This window comes from Brassica oleracea, chromosome C6 (assembly GCF_000695525.1).
Source record: "Brassica oleracea var. oleracea cultivar TO1000 chromosome C6, BOL, whole genome shotgun sequence".
NCBI classification, from domain to species: domain Eukaryota; kingdom Viridiplantae; phylum Streptophyta; class Magnoliopsida; order Brassicales; family Brassicaceae; genus Brassica; species Brassica oleracea.
Genome location: NC_027753.1, coordinates 23,693,519 through 23,716,895, shown reverse-complemented (window position 1 = coordinate 23,716,895; position 23,377 = coordinate 23,693,519). Strand labels below are relative to the sequence as shown.

General features: G+C 37.0%; 6 protein-coding genes and 1 non-coding gene across 9 annotated transcripts; 5 read left to right on the top strand and 2 right to left on the bottom strand.

Moving 5' to 3' along the window:
* Positions 1–6,883: 6,883 nt before the first annotated feature.
* Positions 6,884–7,520, top strand: LOC106299665. Its single transcript, XM_013735720.1, has one exon. The coding sequence runs from the start codon at positions 6,885–6,887 to the stop codon at positions 7,479–7,481; it is 597 nt and encodes a 198-aa protein (XP_013591174.1). The 5' UTR covers position 6,884; the 3' UTR covers positions 7,482–7,520.
* A 1,966-nt stretch (positions 7,521–9,486) lies between these two features.
* Positions 9,487–11,061, top strand: LOC106299422 (GDSL esterase/lipase At3g62280). Its single transcript, XM_013735516.1, has 5 exons — positions 9,487–9,749; positions 9,840–10,022; positions 10,108–10,271; positions 10,372–10,642; positions 10,741–11,061. Exons 1-5 carry the CDS (start codon positions 9,497–9,499, stop codon positions 10,965–10,967), a joined length of 1,098 nt encoding a protein of 365 aa, XP_013590970.1. The 5' UTR covers positions 9,487–9,496; the 3' UTR covers positions 10,968–11,061.
* A 982-nt stretch (positions 11,062–12,043) lies between these two features.
* LOC106296787 (ubiquitin-40S ribosomal protein S27a-3) lies at positions 12,044–12,806 on the bottom strand. The gene has a single exon (XM_013733015.1). It carries the CDS (start codon positions 12,707–12,709, stop codon positions 12,236–12,238), a length of 474 nt encoding a protein of 157 aa, XP_013588469.1. The 5' UTR covers positions 12,710–12,806; the 3' UTR covers positions 12,044–12,235.
* An 824-nt stretch (positions 12,807–13,630) lies between these two features.
* TRNAA-UGC lies at positions 13,631–13,703 on the bottom strand. Its single transcript has one exon. It is a non-coding gene; the product is annotated as a tRNA-Ala (tRNA).
* Positions 13,704–13,801: 98 nt separating this feature from the next.
* Positions 13,802–17,400, top strand: LOC106300354 (zinc finger protein 598). Of its 3 annotated transcripts, none has more exons than XM_013736480.1 (8): positions 13,803–14,089; positions 14,204–14,358; positions 14,636–14,801; positions 14,886–15,094; positions 15,168–15,216; positions 15,296–15,385; positions 15,469–15,531; positions 15,613–17,400. In XM_013736480.1, exons 1-8 carry the CDS (start codon positions 13,922–13,924, stop codon positions 17,131–17,133), a joined length of 2,421 nt encoding a protein of 806 aa, XP_013591934.1. In that variant the 5' UTR covers positions 13,803–13,921; the 3' UTR covers positions 17,134–17,400. The 3 variants fall into 3 exon arrangements, with proteins under 3 accessions (XP_013591936.1, XP_013591934.1, XP_013591935.1); XM_013736481.1 differs by having other exon boundaries at positions 14,204–14,364; positions 14,642–14,801; XM_013736482.1 differs by lacking the exon at positions 14,204–14,358 and having other exon boundaries at positions 13,802–14,089; positions 14,481–14,801.
* Positions 17,401–18,243: 843 nt separating this feature from the next.
* Positions 18,244–19,159, top strand: LOC106299484 (pectinesterase 5). Its single transcript, XM_013735568.1, has one exon. The coding sequence runs from the start codon at positions 18,288–18,290 to the stop codon at positions 18,933–18,935; it is 648 nt and encodes a 215-aa protein (XP_013591022.1). The 5' UTR covers positions 18,244–18,287; the 3' UTR covers positions 18,936–19,159.
* Positions 19,160–20,034: 875 nt separating this feature from the next.
* LOC106298806 (probable pectinesterase/pectinesterase inhibitor VGDH2) lies at positions 20,035–22,357 on the top strand. The gene is made up of 2 exons (XM_013734942.1): positions 20,035–21,271; positions 21,484–22,357. The coding sequence occupies exons 1-2, from the start codon at positions 20,197–20,199 to the stop codon at positions 22,176–22,178; spliced, it is 1,770 nt and encodes a 589-aa protein (XP_013590396.1). The 5' UTR covers positions 20,035–20,196; the 3' UTR covers positions 22,179–22,357.
* Positions 22,358–23,377: the final 1,020 nt, after the last annotated feature.

Sequence of the window (23,377 nt, the reverse complement as noted above, 5' to 3'; positions counted from 1 at the left end):
CAGAACTTTTGCACACTCTTGACACCACCTCTAACTGATCCGATACACTCGTCTCCTCCACTAACAAAAGACTTCTACGGTTGTCTTTATCAATTGTTATTAGGTAAACAAACAAATCCTCATCATCACAAATAGTTAGCTCTGCCTCACATCCAACCACCATCGGCATGTACCTTAGCACCAGTTTTACATTTCTTTCATTCAACGACAGCTTTTTATACAACCTTTCTTCAAGCATTGCCAAAGTTATATCATCCACTGTTGTCTTCATGGTTACACTATAGACTCGATCTTTGAATTTGAAATGTATGCTCACGTGTTTTGTCATTGTATCCTGCAAAAACAACAAATTTAAGTGACGGTTATACTAGTGTTATCTAATTATCTACAGTTATACGTATTATACTTCAATTATCAGTTCTACTAGTTTTACCAAGTTATGCTTCAACTACATATCAAATTGAGGTTTCGGGTACTATAAGCTCAAGAACCTCAACTCAACTCAACTCAACTCAACTCAACTCAACTCAACTCAACTCAACTCAACTCAACTCAACTCAACTCAACTCAACTCAACTCAACTCAACTCAACTCAACTCAACTCAACTCAACTCAACTCAACTCAACTCAACTCAACTCAACTCAACTCAACTCAACTCAACTCAACTCAACTCAACTCAACTCAACTCAACTCAACTCAACTCAACTCAACTCAACTCAACTCAACTCAACTCAACTCAACTCAACTCAACTCAACTCAACTCAACTCAACTCAACTCAACTCAACTCAACTCAACTCAACTCAACTCAACTCAACTCAACTCAACTCAACTCAACTCAACTCAACTCAACTCAACTCAACTCAACTCAACTCAACTCAACTCAACTCAACTCAACTCAACTCAACTCAACTCAACTCAATTCCATAGAGGCAACTCAAATCAATCAACCAACCATATGCTTTAATTAATTCACATTTCCAATTACACACCCTAAAAACAATTTTTATCCAATGCAGCTTGGGGAAGAGAACAACTAACCTGCATTCGCCGGAGAATCCAACGATCGAGCTTTCTGGGGAGCTGCAAGATTTCTCGGGAGCTGCGAATTGAATTGAATTGAATTGGACGAGCTGGAATCGATCGAGCTTTTTGGGGAGGACTCACGACGAATGGGGGAATGGATAACCAAACCGCCCAATGGCTCAATCTATAAACCCGCCATAACCCAAACCAAAATTTGTGCCAGACCAGAACCCTCTCAACCCGAATCACCCGATTCCCTCAATTTTTGATTTTTCTTTTTTTTTTATTTCTCCCACGGAAGGGTGATTACGACATTTCGCGACTCATTAATGAATGAGGGGCATAGGCGGTTGATATAACCCATAGGAGATTTTGCAAGTTACGTTTAGGGGCACCAGAGGAGATGACTCCACACCATTCAAGAAACCTCAAAAACGCGACTAATCGGAAAGGGCTTACTCGTATGATTCCATTTCATGGAGTTGACAACAAAACTGAGTGTGGGAGTAAAACTGTAGATGCGGGAACCACCGGAATCTGCAGACACATCGAATAACTTTACCGTATCTTGAGACCCGCCGCAAGAAGGCACCACGATGGCTCCACAAAGTTTGACATCAATAACATCATCAATGGATTCCCTGATTCGAGTGGTAATGATCTCTCTGGAGGAATCTCAAAGAGCATAAATCTCTCATCTCTGCAAAGTCTTGATCATTCTTTCAATGGACTCTACGGCTCGCTTCAGTCTCACCACTGCCACAACCATACTCAAATCAAGGTTGTGAAGCTCACAGTGAACTTCTTTGCCGGAGTTTTCCATTCTGGAGATGGTGTGGGTTGAAGAAGTTAAGAAGGTTGTTACTGCCGATGAATCTCAGACGAAACGACACTAACCGAGATTGACGTAGAGATTACTCACCAAGAGGCGTCTCACACAACGGAGAGCTGGGGCGTTGACCCTTAAAAATGTTATGGGCCTATTTTAATATACTTAAGCCCAAACATTATTTATCTGATGCCCATATATTCGGCCTCTCCGGGACACACGAGCAACGAAGGAGCGTACAGACAACACGACGCACGCGAGAAGGGGGAGGGAGCGTGGGCTACACCGATCTACTCTGGAGCTGACAGGTGTCAAAAAACGCTCATTCCTCCTTGCTGACGTGGAGGACTGTGCGCATCACACAAGTCAACTTTATATATAAAGATTTATTATAATATTGTATTTACTATCTTCTAATGTTACAAAAAGTTACATTCCTTTAAACCAAGTACTTATAACCTACTTAATATTATTTTATTCTTAACACCACAATAGAAACTTACTTTTCAAACTTGCTTTGCATATGAGTTTACATTTCTCAGCTTTTTTTGTGTGTGCAAAATTTACATTTATCAGCTTACATATACGTTACATATGACCAAAAAAATTACAAATGGGGGCCCAATAGAGTGGGGGCCCATTCCAATGTTTCACACCACTCTTGTACAAGCCCGGCTCTGCTTAAGGGTATGTGTGTTACTAGTTGCAGCCTAAATAAATTAGTTGCTCAACTTTTGCCCCCAACTCTGCATCTTATCTAATTGTAGATGAGGTCATTTGGTTGAGTCTCGTGATCAAGTAGTTAACATTATTAACTCGTTTTATGAAAGCTTATGGTAGTGATAGAGCTCGGAGTCGTTCCACACATTCGAAATCCTCTGAACGGCCACGTTATAGTGCAACAATTGATGGTTACTCTTCCAATCCTCTTCCTCCCTATGCTGGAAACAATGTGCCAATGGATGCTGAAGGAAGATACCCTAACCATGTAAAAAACTATCCCTCAAGGCATCATGACAACGATTCTCGTGGGTTCCAACGTCAGAGGCGTGAAGAGTATGGAAAAACCTACAATCGTCATTAAACCATTGTTGTAGCAAGCACTTGTTTGGTAAGTTGTCTCTCCCCTGTTGGAAGGCAGGTTAGTAATGTGCTGCTCTGTTTCTTGGAGTTTATTTTTGATTAAGTAGAAGCAGATCATAGTGTAGTGGATTCCTGAAGAAACTTATCTCTCTCTCTCTCTCTCTCTCTCTCTCTCTCTCTCTCTCTCTCTCTACTTTGTGTCCTAAGAAGCTTTCCGGAAATTTTAGGGTTTTGCTGGAACTGGGATTACTACAAAGTACAAACTGGTGTGCATCTCAGGTTTGCTTCATATCTGAGTGGCAATGTTGAATTAGTATTACCATATGTTTCCATGCAACGAGCACTGGTAACAGCTAGCTATTCTGTTTCTCACTCTCATTTGGGTTTGTTGTTTACATTCTATAGATTTCTTTAGCTGTTAAACCATTTTCATTGTAATTATATAGTTCAGCCTTTTACACAAGATTTGTTTTTAAACACTTAGACGTTTTGTCACTTTTAAAATACCTCGTGTATCTTAAGAGCATGCTTACTGGGGGAGGTTCTTAAGCATGTTTATTGTAGGTCTCTTAAGTTGGGTCTCTTAGCGTAATATAAGATACGGTCTCTTAGCTTTTAACTAAAAAAAGCTAAGAGACGTCTCTTAAATAAGAGATATAAGAGACGTCTTTTAACTTTTTTTAGTTAAAAGCTAAGAGCATGATTAACCCGAGGTTCTTAAGATGAGGTTCTTAGCGGAAGTCAAGAAACAGTTTCTTAACTTTTAACTTAAAAAACTAAGAACCGGTTCTTAGTTTTTTTAGTTAAAAGTTATAGTTTTTTAATTTCCGCTAAAAACCCCACTCTAAGAACCCCAGGTTAATCATGATCTAAGAGACCGTACCTTATATTACGTTAAGAAACTCAACATAAGAGACCTGCAATAAACATGCTCTTAGGGTGCGGTTTTTAACAGAATATAAGAACCGCACTCTAAGAACCTCCGTTAAACATGCTTTTAATAGTCGAGACAGTCTTTATTTGACATGAATCTTAATACGTCTCTAGTTCAGCCTTTAAACATTAAATAATGTCCTACCCAGTTTAAAAAAAAAAACATATCAAAGACCATAGTTTCCAAAGTTTCTGGCTTTCAACGTCTCGAGAGTTTTTTGGTCATAATCTTTTTAAGGGAAATTAGACTGTATGACCAAGAAAAAAGTATAATTAGGTCCATAGCCAAATACTCTAGTTTTTTTATTATATACATTCTATTTTATGTAATAATGCATGTATACTAACTTCATTAATTATTTACTTCAAGTTACGCGTGAAACACTCTTGGCTATTTATTCCATCAGCTACGTCATCTGCTCTCCTATAAGGTGACGTCATCTCTCATTAATTCATACACATTGATAACTACTTTTCTAGATTTCTATTCTATGTGCCCCATATAGCATGAAACGTTTTACTTCGACACCACTCGTTTTCCTTAACAGAGTAAGTTTATCTTTAATAATTACACCTTATTACATGGTTTATTGGAATTTTTTCATATGCCAAATCTGTTAATAAGTTTTGGTCATTTATTCCATCGATTAAGTCGTATTCTCTCACACCTGGTGACCTCGTCTCCATCACGTACATTCACCTACTTTAACAGTTTGTCTATTCTATTTGAACCATGTAGAATGAAATAAAATATTGTATTATTTCCATGTTTTGATATTTGGATTGGGATTTATATTTTCATTTTGGGTTTAGTGATCAGTGGTTTTGGGTTTAGTATGGATTGTTTAGATTACGTCATCTCTCGTTAATTCGTGTACATTGGTAACTATTTTTCCCGATTTCTATTCCATGTGCCCCATGTAGCATGGAACATGAACTGCTATGGATTTTACTTTGACACCACTTGTTTTCCTTAATAGAGTAAAACTATCTTTAGTAATTACACCTTATTAGTTGCTTCTTGGAATTCTTTCATATGCCAAATATGTTAATAAGTCTTGGTCATTTATTCCATCGATTAAGTCGTACTCTCTCACACCTAGTGACATCTTCTCCATCACATATCTTCACCTACTTTAATAGTTTATCTATTCAATGTGAACCATGTAGAATGGAATAAAATATTGTATTATTTTCATGTTTTGATATTTAGATTGGAGTTTATATTTTCATTTTGGGTTTAGTGATAAGTGGTTTTGGGTTTAGTGATCAATGGTTTTGGGTTTAGTATGGATTGTGTAGGTGACGTTATCTCATTAATTCATGCACATTGGTAAATACTTTTCTAGATTTCTATTATATGTGCCCCATGTAGCATGGAACATGAACTGCTATGGGTTTTACTTTGACACCACTCGTTTCTCTTAACAGAGTGAAACTATCTTTAGTAATTACACTTTATTACATGGTTTCTTGGAATTCTTTCATATGTCAAATCTATTAATAAGTCTTAGTCATTTATTCCATCGATTAAGTTGTACTCTCTCACACCTGGTAACGTCGTCTCCATTACATACCTTCACCTATTTTAACAGTTTGTTTATTCAATGTGAACCATGTAGAATGGAATAGAATATTGTATTATTTCCATGTTTTGATATTTGGATTACGGTTTATATTTTCATTTTGGGTTTACTGATCAGTGGTTTAGGGTTTAGTGATCAATGGTTTTGGGTTTAGTATGGATTGTTTAGGTTCACTCTGACAAAGCAGTAGGTAATTCAATGTTAGTATATGAACATTACAAAATTTGTATAATCCCCTCTATCCTATTTTTCCTTTTATGTGATCCCTTGCGTATTCTATTTGCGTATATAGAATAGTAAGTATACATCACTCACTTCATAACATATGATTCTCGTAACACCACAAAACCAACGACGTCATGTATTATGTCACTTATAACTGGTAACCTGTTATGGAAAAGGGCAGAATCGGATAAATTGTCTGTTAAATACCTGATATTATATTACGTCAAAATCAAAGCTAATTACTTAATTTACATGCCATATATGGCTAGTTCACAAATTAACCCTTTTTTTAGGAGGTGTTATTGGTTTATATATTTTGATTGATTTAGAATTCCATATAGTATTTATAAATCCAAGTAAAATATGCAAATCCGGAGGTTTTCCCTCGGATTTGAGTCTTTGTATTTTTAACTAAAAAATCCAAACAAATCCATTCAAATCCATTATAAAATCAAATATATTAGTAAATTCGTACGATTGAATAACACTTGATTTGATACAGAATTTATGAATCATTAAACCAATAACCATGATTTTAATACAGATTTGAAAATCATAGAACCAATAACACTAGATTTAGTTTGAATTTTCAAATCCATTAAAATACAACAACCAATAACCCCTACTTAATGTATTTGGTTTGCCAGACAGTTGAAGCTAGAATAAATACAAAGGTTCTTATTCAGTGGAAGAATAATTAATTAAGAATCAATATGTCTTCCGAGAAATTCGTTGTAATCTAGATTTACAGTAAATACTAAATAAGTTGAAAATACATTTTAGTGGTTTATAAAAATATTTTAAAAACTATTTTTTATTAATCAAATAATAAATTGATTACAAACTTAATCCTAAATGACTATATATAACAAAATCATAAAAACATAAATCATAGATAAGTACTTAATAAATATTAGGATAATAAAAATAATTATCTTCTTAACGAATAATGAATAATAAAAATCAATAATAAATTTTGTTTTTGAAACAACAAAAAATCAATAATAAATAATAAAGTAAATAATCAAGATATTTTCCAAATATTCAATTCGGAAAAACGATTCTCTTGTACATGAATAAGGAAAATCAACCAAAGTAAAAGGGAAAAGAAGAAAAAGGAAATAGCTTTGTCTCTATAAATAGAGCACTAGCATCTGAGAGCAAACTAAAAAAAATTCCAAAAACACTATGGAGCTATCATACATGGGTCCCGAAGGTATTCATCGAAAGACACATTCGTCGATTGTAGAAATTGGGGTAGCTCGGATTAAAACGACGGTTACTGATAAAAACAGCGACATAGACTGTCTTGTGAAGACGTTCTTGTCCAATGACAAGAACATGAAGAAAATTATTGGTCTTGACACAGAGCGATCGCATCAGTCGTCAGGAGATAAGAAAGCAACCGCCTTGATCCAGCTCTGCGATGGAGACAACTGCTTAATTGTTCAACTTCCCTGCGGTGTGCGAGTTTCCTCTCTTTTCAATTTTCTAAACCTACCTGACTTCACCTTTGTGGGCATTGGCATACAAAACACTCTTCGGAAGCTGGAGAGCGAGTTTGGTCTGACGTGCAAGAATGCTGTTGAGGTCGGACCCGGCACGTGGAACCAGCACTTGGCCGTTCAGAAAAGGTTGATCCGTGATATTGTTTCGACTCAGAAACCATCAAGCCCCATCTTTGACGACTGGGGCAACTATCTTCTCAACAAGGATCAGATTCAGCTCGCAGCATGGAATGCTCACTTCGCTTTTAGAATTGGTAACCTTTTGTTGGATGCTTTAGACTATTATCCCTAATTATTAAATAAGGTTTTCACTAGAGTAGGATCCGCTGTGCGCGAGATTATTACCATTATTTATTTTTAATATATCTTCATGTTTTATATAATTTTCAGACATTTATTCTACCCATAATTTTGTTTTCAATATTAAATTTGAGCAAATTAGAATATGTTATCAAATTAGGACTAGTCAAACTTATCATCTTCCACCAACATGCAAAGAACTCAAAAGTGGTTAATAACACACACACACTTAGAATATATGGATTTGCTTAAATATTACCATGGTGCAGTCGCGGTTACCAGAAACTCCTGCACTATTCTGAACCTTTTTGTCGAGAACCATTGCTTGAAACCGTATCCGAGCTATCTCCTTGTCCTCTGTCACTTTCTCTTCCTTTTTATTTTCTTTCTCAGCAACTTGCAACTCTTCCAAAGCCCATGTCTGGCTTTCTTTAATGGACAATAGCTTTTCTAGGGCAATTGTCAATAATAGCACCTTTTGAGTTTTTGTCTCAAAAATGGCACTAAAAGAAAAAAATCACAAAAATGACATTCATTAAAAGATAAAATATCTCTAATATCCTTGGTTTAAAATTAAATAAACAAACAAAAATAAATAAAAACAAATAAAAAATGATTTTTTTATAGTTTCAGATTATATGTTTTCAGATTCGAAATTTTTTATAATTTTTTTTATAATTTTTTTTTTTTCGAATTTTTTTTTTTTCAAATTTTCTTTTTATAATTCAAAAATACTTTTTGAAACTGTTTTTTAAATTTAAATTTTTAATTTTTTATTTTATAAAATTTTAAACCCTAATTCCAAAACTTCACCCCTTAATAATAAACTCTAAGGTTTGGATTAATTAACCCAAATGGTATAAATGTATATTTACCTCTTTAATGAAATCTATTTTTGTGACTTTGAACCTTGAGTGATAGTTTGGGAACAAAAACTTGGTTTGGTGTTATCCTAGTTTTTTTCTCATAGAATATTATACTAAAATACTTTGACAAGTTAGTTGTAAACTTGGTATAACCTTGTTTGTGATGTTGTTGGAGAGCCCGTCAAGTCCCTCATAAACCCTTCCCCTGATGTAGCACATGTGCTTTGTATGTACCTGTTCAAACCCAAACCATCAGTGCTTCTAGTTTACAAAGTATCCAGTTTAGGTTATTTATTTATTTGTTTGGCTTTACCAGTGTCGTTGACGGAGAGAGTGGAGCCCAAGTTTGTCAGTTATCTCAGCAGCATTCATTGCGTTTGGTAGATCTTGCTTGTTAGCAAAGACTTTGAAGCACAGCATCTTGCTTTTTCTTCATGTGAAAAAAAAAAACAAAAGGTAGCTTTTGGCTTTTGAGTTTTTGAGCTTTACTTCGTTCAGCATACTGTGAAACTCGTCTCTAGCTTCCACACGGTCATTGCTGTCCACCACAAAGATCAGCCCTTGCTTGTTCGGGAAGTAATGTCTCCACAATGGACAATCTGGACGAGCAAGCCGAAAAAGAAAACATTGTCATATTGGAATTAGCAAAGCATGATTCAACATAATGAGGCAGTTCTCCGAGAATCAAGATGACACTAGCAATGCAGGTTGATTTCGATCTTTATCGTATATATATAATAACTTAATTATAATTAACAAATTGCGGGGATATTGCGTGGATAGCTCAGTTGGGAGAGCGTCAGACTGAAGATCTGAAGGTCGCGTGTTTGATCCACTCTCACCGCATCTTTTTTTAATTTTTTTTTTCATGATATAACTTTTGGGCCCATCATACGGATAGTAATTTAATATCTCGACAAGTTGTGACAATCCTAAGAAAATATGGCCGATCGGATCTAGACATTGCTTTGAGATTGATAAACATCGTTATATATTGCAACTTGATATAACTTTAACAACTTAACCATTGACTTAACAATTTAAAATCTTGACTTTCAAAGCTAAATAAATTATGTATCTATAAAAGCTTAGATCATGAATCTTGATGATATTTCGTCTTTGTAACATTAATCAAAACGAAATGGACCACACTGTTTCTTCTCTCCAATGCTTCTTCTTAGTTTTATGTCTATCTCTACTTGTTTGTTCTAACTCGGAAGATACTTCCAAATCAAGAAAGAAACCTATCCTGATAAACTTTGGCGACTCCAACTCCGACACAGGAGGAGTTCTCGCCGGCGTTGGACTTCCGATAGGACTCCCTCATGGCATTACCTTCTTCCATAAAGGCACTGGTCGTCTCGGCGACGGCCGACTCATCCTTGACTTTTTCTGTAAGTTCCATTCCCATTTCTGTATATATTTATACATTGTTTCATTTCATTTAACGTTACAAAAGTTTTGGTGTTGTTTTATGATTAAAGGTGAACATTTAAAGATGCCATACTTAAGTCCATACTTGGACTCACTCTCGCCAAACTTCAAAAGAGGAGTCAACTTCGCAGTCTCGGGTGCCACCGTTCTTCCCATGTTTTCCTTCCCACTCGCCGTTCAGATTCGTCAATATGTCCGTTTCAAGAACCGTTCTCAAGAACTTATCTCTTCCGGTAAGTATATATATTTCATAATTTAAAACAAAAAAAAATTGTCTCGTAGTAATTAGTACTTTATACATATTTGTTTTGATAACAGGGAGAAGAGATCTTATAGATGATAATGGATTTAAAAACGCATTGTACATGATCGACATCGGACAAAACGATCTTCTACAAGCTCTATACAATTCAAACTTAACATATACAACCGTGGTAGAAAAGATTCCTCCCATGCTGCTTGAGATTAAAAAGGCTATACAGGTACTTGTTTCCCTCTCAAATCTTTCTAGTTTGGTTCCTCTCATGTTGTTTCTCCTAACAAGACCGGGTTGTGAACTTCTGATGTGATTGTGTAATGAAGACCGTATATTTATACGGAGGGAGAAAATTTTGGGTACATAACACAGGCCCATTGGGTTGTGCCCCCAAGGAGCTAGCTATTAACCCGCATAACGATTCGGATCTTGACCCGATTGGTTGTTTTCGGGTTCACAACGACGTGGCGAAGACTTTTAACAAAGGACTGTTTAGTCTAGTTAGCGAAATGAGAGCACAACTCAAAGACGCTACCCTTGTCTACGTTGATATCTACTCTATCAAGTACAAACTTTCAGCTGATTCCAAACGATACGGTGCGTATCTATCGCATTTCAATGATTTTTTTGGGTTTTTATTGGTATGAAAATTAACTCTGGTTTCGACCGATTTGGTTTCATTTTTGCGGGTTCAGGATTTGTGGATCCGTTGATGGCTTGTTGCGGTTTTGGGGGAAGGCCTAACAACTACGATCGTAAAGCCACGTGTGGTCAGCCAGGTTCAACCATTTGTCGTGATGTAACCAAAGCAGTTGTATGGGATGGGGTTCACTATACCGAAGCTGCTAATCGGTTTGTTGTCGATGCGATTTTATCAAACCGGTACACTTACCCAAAAATTTCTCTTAACCGATTTTGGTAGATCAAAAGGAAATTACTCAATAAAACCGGGTTGGCTATAAAAATGTGTGGGCGTTGATTGTCCATGGCCCAACTATAATGGTACAAATCGCTAATGACTGCACGCTGAAGTGAATGTTGCAAGTCAAATTAAACCACCTTAACTCAATGGGTTCCATGAATACGTTTGGATTTAACAGACCAGTGGTCGATAATTTTAGACGGTAGGGACGACTATGAATTGTGGTGGAATGAGTATTTCGCTGGTTTGTTTAATTTCATTCTAACACGGTCATAATTATAAGCTAAGCAATCATAAAAAAAGAAACACGCATCTAAAATTTCGGTCTATAAGAGACCATTAAAGGCTTGAATCGTAATAAAACATGTAGCTAAACATGACCCAACACGCAGCAGCTAAAACATGGCCAAAGAGTTTGAGATTTTATTCCTTGAGCAATACTAGTATCTAATGTTAGACTTCATTACACAGCTGAACTCCAACTTCCACAATCCAAGTTTAGAAATTAACAAGAGTTGTAAGCATAATAATCAGTAACTACTTAAAGATTGTTTAGCATTTGCTCTTCAAGCTAAAGTGCAAATGATTTAGATTCGATATTGTCTTCCTAAAGTCGCAATTCAAATATAAGAAGATTATTAAAGATGTACAAATCGCTAATGATGGCACTCTGAAGTGAATATTGCAAGTCAAAACAGAACCCAATAGGTTCAATGAGTACATAGATGCCGTTAACGAGTGGTGGATAAATTTCAATGGTACACGAATTGTGGTGGAATTATGCTTTCGCTGGTTTGTTTAATTTCAATCCTAACAAGGCCATAATTATAAGGCTGTGGATAAGCTAAGCAATCAGTCCGTAACCCAACTCGCAGCTAAATCATGACCAAAATGTTTAAAAATTTGTTCCCTAATCGATAATATGATTCAAAAGTACATCACAACTCAAAACACCATGGCCACTACAGAGACCCGTTACCCACAATCCAAGTTTCAAATTCGCAAGAGTTGCAAGCATAACAATCAGAAACTAACTACAGCTTGTGGGGGCATTTGTCAATTCGGATACAAGATGATTATATAAGTTGCAAGAAGTGTAATTAAGACTAATCAAAGGACCAACATAATTAAACACCTTATAAAACTCATCGATCTAGATAAAAAAAATCCAGAGCAAAACATGTTCAAACATCGAATCCATTACAAGTTTATGAAATTACCAAAAAACGAAATTAAAGATAGAGAAAAAAGAGACAGCGAGAGAGAGATCATGCTTCAGCTCCCTCTTTCTGGTAAACGTAAGTAAGCCCACACTTACCACAGTAATGACGATCGAAATGACTCGCCATGAAAGTTCCAGCACCGCAAGTCGCGTTAGGACACTCTTTCCTCAGCCTCTGCACTTTACCAGATCCATCGACCTTGTAGAACTGGAGCACCGCGAGCTTCACCTTCTTGTGCTTGTGCTTGATCTTCTTCGGCTTGGTGTACGTCTTCTTCTTCCTCTTCTTGGCACCACCACGGAGACGGAGGACGAGATGAAGCGTCGACTCCTTCTGGATGTTGTAGTCGGCGAGGGTACGGCCGTCTTCCAGCTGTTTCCCGGCGAAGATCAGTCGCTGCTGGTCCGGAGGGATGCCTTCCTTGTCCTGGATCTTGGCCTTGACGTTGTCGATGGTGTCGGAGGACTCGACCTCGAGGGTGATGGTCTTCCCCGTTAGGGTTTTAACGAAGATCTGCATCTTTGCGGCGGTGCTAACAAACAAACGGCTGAGTGGAAGAAGAAAATGGAGAGTGAGGTATTTGTACGAGAGAGACGGGCACCTCTTAGGGTTTTGGAACGCTATTACGTAACTGGCCTTACAGAAAGGATTACTTGGGCTTTTCATCGAGTCTAATTAGGCCCATCCATTGTCTAAAAAGATTGGATAACTACTAGAGGCAATATTATTCGAAAACCGAACTGGAACTGAACTAAACCGACAAAACCGAAATCAAAAAGGGATTTCAATTTCAAAATAATCTGAATAGTTCTTATTTTTACCCCCCCCCCCACCCCCCAAAAAAAAAAAATCAAAACAAAAACCGAACAAGTACTTTTTTTTTTGTAAACTAAAAAAAAAAATCCAACCAAAAACTGAACAAGTACTTGAATATTCAAAATATAATAGAATATTAATTATTTTACTTATATATAACATAATTTATAAATAAAAGATATTCTAATTATCCAAATAATTTTTCAGTTTTTCTTGGTTTAGTTTGGAATTTTAGAGTTTTTTTCATTCTTTTAACTTAAATCCGAACAAAACTTAAACTATTTCTAATTCGGTTTCGCTTTGAATTTTATAAAATATAGAAACACGCCCAAATCCAAACTGATCTGATATGATCTGAATAATGTTTAGTTTTTAAACGGGTCTTAAGCACCTTAATCTGAATAATCTGAGTTGATCCGAACCGAAAATTGAAATGTCAATGATAAAACTATCCTTACCAAAACGAAGACTAGTTAGTTTTAAACCGAGTCTAATTAGGCCCATGGTCCCCAAAAATAGGAGTAAAAAGTAACTACATGCTCTTACAAAAAATGACTAGCTCGGCTTTTCACCGAATCTAATTAGCCCAAAGTGTAAAAAAATAGGAACAAAAATCATTAAAAATGGAGATGCAGGGAATCGAACCCTGTGCCTCTCGCATGCAAAGCGAGCGCTCTACCATATGAGCTACATCCCCTGGTGATATACTCTTTTTGTAATAGAATATTTAGTTTTCATGTTTTGTGTCGTATTTGACTGTCCAATCAAATAGTATATGATTCCTAGAGCTTTTGGTATTCTTCGTCGTCGCCTTTTAAGAACCCTAGATCTCTCTCTCTCTCTCTCTCTCTATCTATCCTCCTCAATTCGAATCGATTTTTCTCAATCCTCAATCCCAAATTCAAACAAAGAGCAATGGATGATAGCTGTGCCGTCTGCGCCGACAGTCTCGAATGGGTTGCCTACGGATCTTGTGGCCACCGAGAAGTCTGCTCCACATGCGTCGTTCGTCTCCGTTTCGTCCTCTGCGATCCTCGCTGCTGCATCTGCAAAACCGAGTCTCCCGTCATCTTCGTCACCAAGGTCAAATCACCCTTCCCCCCCATCAATCGGAATCGATTCAGTTTTTTTTTTTTTTTTTTTTTGTAATTTTAGCCCTCTTTGATCTCAATTAACTTAGGGCTTTGTTTCGTGCAGGCGTTGGGTGATTATACGAGGACGATCAATGACTTCTCGACGTTCCCGACGGCGCCGAAGGAAGGTCGAGTAGCGGGAGGGTTCTGGTACCATGAAGACACTCAGGCCTTCTTTGATGATTTGGATCAGTACAGGATGATCAAGGCCATGTGTAGGCTCTCCTGCAGTGAACCCCCCCCCCCCCCCTCAATTGGAAGCGATTCTTTTTTTTTTTTTTTTTTTTTTGTAATTTTAGCCCTCTTTGATCTCAATTAACTTAGGGCTTTGTTTCGTGCAGGCGTTGGGTGATTATACGAGGACGATCAATGACTTCTCGACGTTCCCGACGGCGCCGAAGGAAGGTCGAGTAGCGGGAGGGTTCTGGTACCATGAAGACACTCAGGCCTTCTTTGATGATTTGGATCAGTACAGGATGATCAAGGCCATGTGTAGGCTCTCCTGCAGTGTTTGCGACAAGGCGGAGGAGGAGCAAGGAGGAGGAGGAGGAGGAGGAGGGCCAAGGCATCGTTTGAGGATTAAGAGCGTTGAGCAGCTCAAGGGTCATTTGTATCATAAGCACAAATTGAATATGTGTAATTTATGTCTCGAAGGGCGTAAGGTTTGAGCTTTTAACACTTTGACCATATGTGCAAAGGTTGTTTCCACTTTTTAAAAAACTTGTTTTTACTCTACATGGGGGCAGATATTCATAGGGGAGCAGAAGTTGTATACGAGGGCTCAGCTTAACCAACACATACACACTGGTGACTCTGAAGTTGATGGAAGTGAGAGTGAAAGAGGAGGCTTTGCTGGACATCCCATGTGTGAGTTCTGTAGGAATCCTTTCTATGGTGATAATGAGTTGTATACTCACATGACTACTGAGCATTATACCTGTCACATTTGCCAAAGGTAATTGACACTTGCCAAGTCTTTTTATTTTGAGACTGTGTAAAACTGATTGGATTCATTGGCTTTTCTATAGGTCGCAAACAGGGAAATATGAATACTATAAAAACTATGATGACTTGGAGGTAAACATCTACCACTAGAGCTTCTTAGGTTAATTCGTGGCTTGCATGTGTTCTGATTCTGTATATGTTTCTGCAACAGCTTCACTTTCGTCGAGACCATTTCCTTTGTGAGGACGACTCCTGCCTTTCAAAGAAGTTCATTGTTTTCCCAAACGAATCAGAGTTGAAAGTAAACACCTTTCGGTGAAATTTTCATTTTAGTTCTGCTCTATGGATTATTGTCAAGTATTTATATTTGTTTTATTTTTGCAGAGGCATAACGCGATAGAGCATGGGGGTAGGATGTCTCGTGCTCAGCGAACTGCTGCGTTACAGGTATGTGATGCCTCTTGTCTGGTCTGATATGTCTTTTGCTATTTTATGTCTTGCTTATGTTGTACTGTGTTTCTGCTCCAGATACCAACGAGTTTCCGATACAGTCGTGGAAATGACCAAGAAAGTCGTCGTGGAAGACCTCGATCATTCCGTCGCGAACCTGGTGGTGGCGATGATAATTATAATCGTGCAGTCAATGCTGCTCTTCGTTTATCTGAGGCTGAGTATTCTAGGCAAGAGCCTCCTCCACCTTCAAGTGCGCCCCCACCTGGATTCTCTGAGAACAACAACAGAGACATGGATGATGGTGATCCTCTTATCCAACCAATGGAATCTCTTTCAACTACCGATATGGAGCCCTCTTCGCGATATCTTCAAGCTGTGGGCAGTTCTGGTGGTGGTGGTTCACGTCTGCAAGAATCTGCTTTTCCTCCTCTTGCTGGTCAACCTAGATCTGGACAGAACTTGGACGGTTTGCCTACTAACACCTTGGCTGCTCGTCTAAGACGTCAAACAAATCGAACTCCTAGCGCTACTGCCATTGCTAGTCCTTCTCAAGCATGGCCAGCGGTTAACCGAGCTTCCAATACAAGTGGCAGTGGCGGTGGCAACCCTTCTTCCGGATGGCCAGCAATAGGTCGCGCACCTGCACCTGTACAAGCATCTAGCTCTTCAGCTCAATCTAGGTCCCATGCCAGAGTTGCTCAGCCCAGACCACCTAATTCACAGGCTGCTCGTAATGGAAATATGATTCCTCACTCATCCTCAGCTCCTAATCTATCTGATACAAGATCACTTCATTCAGAATTTCCTCCTGTTTCTGCTGCTGCTCGCAAGACACCATCATCCACCATCACACAGGGAACATCAAACTCCCATCCACCACCCCCAGATGTGCAATCTGCTAACAAGTCATTGGTTGAGCAAATGCGATCTGCACTTGGTCATGATGAAGAATTGTTTATGACCTTCAAAGATGTATCAGGACAGTATCGTCAAGGTTCGATTGATGCAACAACTTACTTGGAGTATGTGAAAGGTTATGGATTGTCTCACTTGGTTATTGACCTTGCAAGACTCTGCCCTGACCCTAGAAGGCAGAAGGAACTCATTGATGCTCACACTGCCAGTTTGAGAAACGATGCAGCAAAGGAGAATGGTCCAGCTGCTGCTGCAGGGCAGAGTTCGTCGTCTCAAGCTCAAGAGAGTAAGAAAAACAAAGGGAAAGCTGTGAAGGTTGCTGATCCAAAAGAAGCAGTAGCAGATAACTTTATGGAGACAGTGAGGAGACTACAATTCTCGCAGAATTTTCATGAAGAAGAAGAAGAGGTTATATCGAAAGATAAGAATGCTTACAGGTCTGACAAAGGCAAATCGAAAGTGGAGTCTACTTCAACCGGAAGTAAGCAGCAACGTAAGAAAACCTCAAAGTTTCACAGAGTACGGCTTGGTGACGGATCAATGGCAGCATTGCTAAATGTGAACTCTTCTTACCATGAGCCTCATGAACCAGAATCAAAAGATGACAATAACAATAATAGCCAGAATCAAACCGGTGTACGTGGTGTTTGGCGTAAAGGAGGTGCACAACTTTTCTCCTAGAGATTCAAGTCTCTCATGGCTTCTTCTAGGAAGGTATCATGTACAAGCTTGACTGGCCGCACATTTTTATGTCAGTGTCAAGGAGAGCATTTTTGAGTAAGTTTTATGAATGATGGACTCTCGTTTTGTTGCTTTTGTGTTTTTTTCTTTCTTTGGTATGTTTGGTATTTTCTCGTCTTTTTTGGAGGGACTTATTAGAAGAAATGGAACTGTAACAATTAATATATTGTCATAAGTTTAAATTATTAAAACATGTTTCTTTTTCTACTTCCCCTTAGTTTCCTTTCGCAACTCTAAATTAATTTTAATATTTTTACTTTTAATATTTCCTATGTTAATAACTTTAACACATTATATCTTTTTTTAGCAACAAAAAGGGTCACATGTGGGCATCGAACTCGTGCTACTTATATCTATATACTTATAATATAGGAATCTTTGATGCTACAAATTGATTTCATGGCTAACATAATTAACTCATAAATTTACAATTTAGGAATCTTTTGATGTTACAAATTGATTTCATGGCTAACATAATTAACTCATAAATGTTATGATTTCATGGCTAGCATCAAATTCTACACCCATTCAATCGTGGGCATGCCATTAAATTCAGTCTATCATTTTTAATCTTTCCACAGTGCTAGAAATATTTTTATTTGAAACCAACACAACAACATTTTTTTTTTCTTTAATGCCGGATAATTATGCAATTATAAACTATGAAAAATATTAAATGATTTTACAACTGATAATTCTACGTGTACAAACTCTAGATGGAAGCTATAAAATTCAGTTTATCATTTTCAATCTTTCTACGGTGCTAGAAATAGTTTTATTTGAAACCGACAAAACAACACTTTACCTTTTAAACGTTAGATAATTATGTTATTACAAATATTGTGGGCTAAAATTAAAATGTAAAACTAAAATATAGCAAAAAAAATCGAAATTGAACACCATTTAACCTGAAATTAACCCGCAAATCCCTCGTTACCATATGTATATTTTAAAAAGTACCTAGAAATTAACATGCATCTACCAAATATAGACGAACTAAAAATATATACACAACATGCATTCCTCTCTCTATATCTAAGCTCTCTTCTTTCTCCGAATCAGTTTCTTTTCTCCATCCATGTAAAAACACAACCATGAACGTTGCAATCAAACTAGCCTTTCTCTTCTTAACCGTCACCTCCACCGTAACCGCTACACCAGCCAAACGCCCAGACTACCTTTCCACACAGCATGCAAAAACAATCGCGGGAATATGCACCGTTATCCAATCAGACACAAGTCTATGCACCAAAACCCTTAAAGAAGTTTCGAGCGATGACCCCATCACATTAATCCGAGCATTACCTACTGCGGCTGAATCATCCGTTAAAAAAAGCGTGACGTTCCTCAGCGGAATCAAACCAAAACACACATCAAACGCAGTCGCAACTGCAGCGATCAACAGCTGCGAGAAAAACTTGAATAACGCGTTAGAAGATTTCGCTGAGTTTTGGAAAGCTACGGGGAAAGATGTAACGACGTTGGCTCATAACTATTTCACGTGTAAGAAGACGTTAACGTCGATCATGGGGTATCATTCGACTTGTTTGGATGATATTAACGATAAGAATCTATTGAAGGAAGTGGGGATTGGGATTGGTGCTGGGAAGAATCTAAGCAGTGACTCGTTTGATGTGTTTAATGGTCTGCATACTATTTTCAAGACTTTTGGTATTAATGTGAAGCTTAACGAGGAAGACACTTCGCCCCGACCGCCACCATTGTCCGATTATTATTACTGATTAAAGGATTTGTAAATAGTAATTACTATCATATGATGCTTAAAGCGATACTTGTAGTTGTAGAGATACTTGTAACCGTAATCATGTAGCGGTACTTTGTAACCACTGATTCCAATATAATGATATCTTATCTTAGAATGGAATCATAGATGGTTCTGTACTTCTGTCATGTCTGATTGTATCTTACAGGTTTTATTCATGTACCGGATTGTATATATATGAAATGTGATATTTACTTTTGTTAATTACATACTGTGGATCAATAACTCAACAAAGTCACTTATGCAATCATTAGTGGTCCAAAGTTTTCGGATGTCATACCTCAAATAAAAGAATTGTGCTTTTTTCATATTTCTTTTTACCAATTTATTTTTTTTAATATCATTTTTTCTCCATAGCTTGGGCTGTATATATTTGATGCATAAAACCTCAAACCATGGCTTCTTTTCCTATCCATTCCGGACCTGTCAAGTGTCAACACTGCTTTATTAACAATTACCATCTATTAATACCAGAATTGTTGATGTATATATGTCAATGCTATAATGGATTGTCAATCTAGTGAGTAGCAACTAGAACTTCTGCTGTGTTAGTTGACTTAAATCTAATATACCAATATACCATTCATGCATGGGTACCGCCACAGAGGTCACATCTTCTTACTAGCACAATCTACCTAATTCATTCTAGTGTCTGACTAGCTTAAAACTTCTTAAAGGATGAGATTAGAACTCTCGATGAGAAGCTTTCAGCAATTTTACTTTCGGAATATAACACTAGTTAATATTAAAATGAATTGTCGAAAACATATGTGTTGTTCTCTCAAATCCTGAAATTAATAAGATTATAATAACCTAAAGTTTCCATCCTTACATTACCTTTTATTTTTAGTAATCGATGTTACACCTCTTGATCAGGACATGATAAAAATCATCTTGTGGTGAATAATTTTTAATCTCAAGGCCGACATTTGACTAGAGAATTTGTAGCCATTCAACGACCTAAAACATCTCCTCCATGCAAAGCTCATGCAACCCTAATTTTAGAAACTACAACTTCTATATAAATCTTCTCACAATGAACAATAATCTCTACTTGCCCCAATAATAATCCACTGGGCTCTGTTATAATAAAAACAATCCCCTCCCTCTCCTATTTACCTCCTGAATAAAACTGGAGAGATAAAAAAACACATAAAAAGGAAAAAATCGAAAGGAGAAATACATAAATATTATAAATATATATATATAAATACAAAAAAATGCCAGTAGGAAAAGTTGTGATATCTGCGGCTTCCGTCCTTCTAGTGGTGGGTGTTGCCATAGGAGTTGTCACCTATGTTAATAGAGGCGACGACGGTGGTGGCAGCAAGGATGCTTCTCTTAATTCACATCAAAAAGCGGTTCAGGCAATTTGTCAAACAACCACAGACCAAGGCTCGTGCTCAAAAACTCTCGACCCGGTCAAAAGCGATGATCCAAGCAAGCTTATCAAAGCCTTCTTGTTGGCTACAAAAGATGCGGTCACAAAATCTTCAAACTTCACGGCTACGACCGAAGGAGGCATGGGGAAAAACATGAACGCAACGACCAAAGCCGTTCTTGAATATTGCAAGAGAGTGTTGACATATGCTCTTGAGGATCTTGAGACCATTGTTGAAGAAATGGGTGCAGATCTTCAGCAGAGCGGAAGTAAGCTTGACCAGCTTAAACAATGGTTAACAGGAGTGTTTAATTACCAAACTGACTGTCTTGATGACATTGAGGAAGTGGAGTTCAGAAAAATCATGGGTGAAGGAATCTCTAACTCCAAAGTTTTGACAAGTAACGCTATAGATATCTTTCATTCTGTTGTCACGGCTATGACCCAAATGGGTGTCAAAGTCGACGATATGAAGAACGTGATGGGAGGACTTGGAGCTCCTGCACGTCGCCTTCTTGGAGACATCGACCAAAATGGACTACCCAAATGGCTTTCTGGCAAAGACAGAAAGCTTATGGCTAAGGCTGGACGCGGTGGTGGTGGTGCACCTCGTGATGATGGTATCGGTGAAGGTGGCGGTGGTGGGGGTAAGATCAAGGCGACTCATGTGGTGGCTAAGGATGGAAGTGGAAAGTTTAAGACGATTTCTGAAGCAGTTAACGCTTGCCCGGATAAAAACAAAGGACGTTGCATTATCCATATCAAGGCTGGTACCTACAATGAAGTGGTCAGAATCCCTAAGAAGAAGAACAACATTTTCATGTTTGGTGATGGTGCTACAAAAACCATCATTACTTTTAACAAAAGTGTTAAACTTACCCCTGGAACCACTACTTCACTCAGTGCCACCGTTCGTAAGTCACATTTAAACTTACCTCTATTAGACTTCACCAATTGTATTAGGATTTAATTATTGAGTTTCTTAAAAAATTGAGAATTTCTCATTTGAAAAACTTTTACATGAGTTTATTTTTTTTGAAATTATTTGATTAAATATTAATACAATTGGTGAGATATTCATGTTGAGATACTCTTAATATCTAAATATACAATTTCATGCATGCAGAGGTTGAATCCGAGGGATTCATGGCGAAATGGATTGGGTTTAAGAACACTGCTGGTCCATTGGGACACCAAGCGGTCGCACTCCGTGTAAATGGAGACCGTGCGGTCATATTCAACTGCAGATTTGACGCTTACCAAGACACACTCTACGTCAACAACGGACGTCAGTTCTACAGAAACATTGTTGTATCCGGTACAGTCGACTTCATCTTCGGAAAATCCGCAACAGTGATCCAAAACTCTCTACTCCTCTTACGAAAGGGCAGCCCCGGACAGTCCAACTACGTTACAGCCGATGGTAACGAGAAGGGTGCAGCGGTCAAGATCGGTATCGTTCTCCAGAACTGTCGTATCATGCCAGACAAAGACCTTATAGGTGACAAAGGTCCCAAGAAAGTCAAATCGTATCTAGGACGGCCGTGGAAGAAATTTTCCACGGCTGTGATTATTGGAAGTGAGATTAGTGCTTCGATTGAACCAGAAGGATGGACCGAGTGGAAAGGAGAACAAAACCACAAAACAGCTAAATACATTGAGTTTAATAACCGTGGACCAGGAGCTAAAACTAATGCGAGGCCTCCTTGGACTAAGGCGGCTAAGTCTGCGGCTGAGGTTGAAGGTTTCACCGTAGCTAATTGGGTGGGTCCGGCTAATTGGATTCAAGAAGCTAACGTGCCTGTCCAGCTTGGATTGTAAGAAAGAAAAATATAGTAACGTTAAGACAGTTATATGATAATGTAATGATACGACCTCGTCTCGGAGTATCAGGGGCTCTTTTTGGATATTATTATACAATATAGGGCTCTAGACATTTAGGGATGAAGTTTGTATAAGATTGCTTTTGTTTCACGTGCAAAATAGAATTTTTTTATGTTGTTTCAGCTCTTTACATTTTTTTTTCTTAAAATTCCTAATGAATTTCTTTTAACCACTTTGTTTAAAGATTGTTTTCAAGACTTTTGGTATTAACGTGAAGCTTAACGAGGAAAACACTTCGCCCCGACCGCCACCTTTGTCGGATTATTATTACTGACTAGATTTTTTACTAGTCTGTATCAATAATTTAATTTAGGTTTATAATAACTTAAAAACTAATTATTAATTTATTTATATAATTTCATATCTGAAATATGATTTGTTGATTTATTATTTATGTTTATTTATAATTATACCATCTTATTAGCTATTTAGTTATTTGTATTTATAAATGTATTAATTATGTTTATAAACATATTCAGAATTTTTGAAAAATACTAATTTGTATTTTAAAATATTATATAAATTGCTTGATGCATGTAAACTTGTAATACAATATATTTTATCATACATTTTACATATATTATATTTGTATAACATAAATGATTGAACTATATGCATAATATCTAATTTTGCTTTTTACAATTAATGTGTGATTGTTATATATATATATATATATATGAGATAGTATAATATTTAGATTTAAAATTTAATCATTATAAATATTTTGATGAACTTTAGTTAATATTAAACTGCTTTTGTAAGATAATATAGAAAGTAAAGTAAATATAATGAATTTAACAAATGTTATCTAACATTTTTATTTATTGAATTAATAATATTGAGTATCTAAAGTATTAAATTTATCTTCAACTTCAGTTGATTATTTGTATTGTAGTTAAGCTTGTATGATAGTATATCTTTATGGTATAATAGTTAATATTTGTTTGTTTTGGAGTAAGATTTTTAAGATTTTTTAAAACTATTACATGATTTTGATAATTGTTTTTTTTAGTTGCTAAATGCTGATGATTATTACAATATATTATAATTTAATTTTTGTTTAAATGTTCAAAATTTGTAAATTTGGATGTTTTTAATTTTTTGATTATAGTACTTAGATATTATAGATATATTGA

Excerpts from the sequence above, each read along its gene's own strand:
- LOC106299422 (XM_013735516.1), top strand. The coding sequence starts at position 9,497 with ATGGACCACACTGTTTCTTCTCTCCAATGCTTCTTCTTAGTTTTATGT. Across the intron at positions 10,023-10,107 it reads TCAAGAACTTATCTCTTCCG|GGAGAAGAGATCTTATAGAT; the intron begins GTAAGTATATAT and ends TTTTGATAACAG. Across the intron at positions 10,643-10,740 it reads AGCTGATTCCAAACGATACG|GATTTGTGGATCCGTTGATG; the intron begins GTGCGTATCTAT and ends TTGCGGGTTCAG.
- LOC106299665 (XM_013735720.1), top strand. The coding sequence starts at position 6,885 with ATGGGTCCCGAAGGTATTCATCGAAAGACACATTCGTCGATTGTAGAA.
- LOC106300354 (XM_013736482.1), top strand. The coding sequence starts at position 13,922 with ATGGATGATAGCTGTGCCGTCTGCGCCGACAGTCTCGAATGGGTTGCC. Across the intron at positions 14,802-14,885 it reads TATGTCTCGAAGGGCGTAAG|ATATTCATAGGGGAGCAGAA; the intron begins GTTTGAGCTTTT and ends ACATGGGGGCAG. Across the intron at positions 15,386-15,468 it reads CAAACGAATCAGAGTTGAAA|AGGCATAACGCGATAGAGCA; the intron begins GTAAACACCTTT and ends TTATTTTTGCAG.
- LOC106298806 (XM_013734942.1), top strand. The coding sequence starts at position 20,197 with ATGCCAGTAGGAAAAGTTGTGATATCTGCGGCTTCCGTCCTTCTAGTG. Across the intron at positions 21,272-21,483 it reads TTCACTCAGTGCCACCGTTC|AGGTTGAATCCGAGGGATTC; the intron begins GTAAGTCACATT and ends TCATGCATGCAG.
- LOC106299484 (XM_013735568.1), top strand. The coding sequence starts at position 18,288 with ATGAACGTTGCAATCAAACTAGCCTTTCTCTTCTTAACCGTCACCTCC.
- LOC106296787 (XM_013733015.1), bottom strand. The coding sequence starts at position 12,709 with ATGCAGATCTTCGTTAAAACCCTAACGGGGAAGACCATCACCCTCGAG.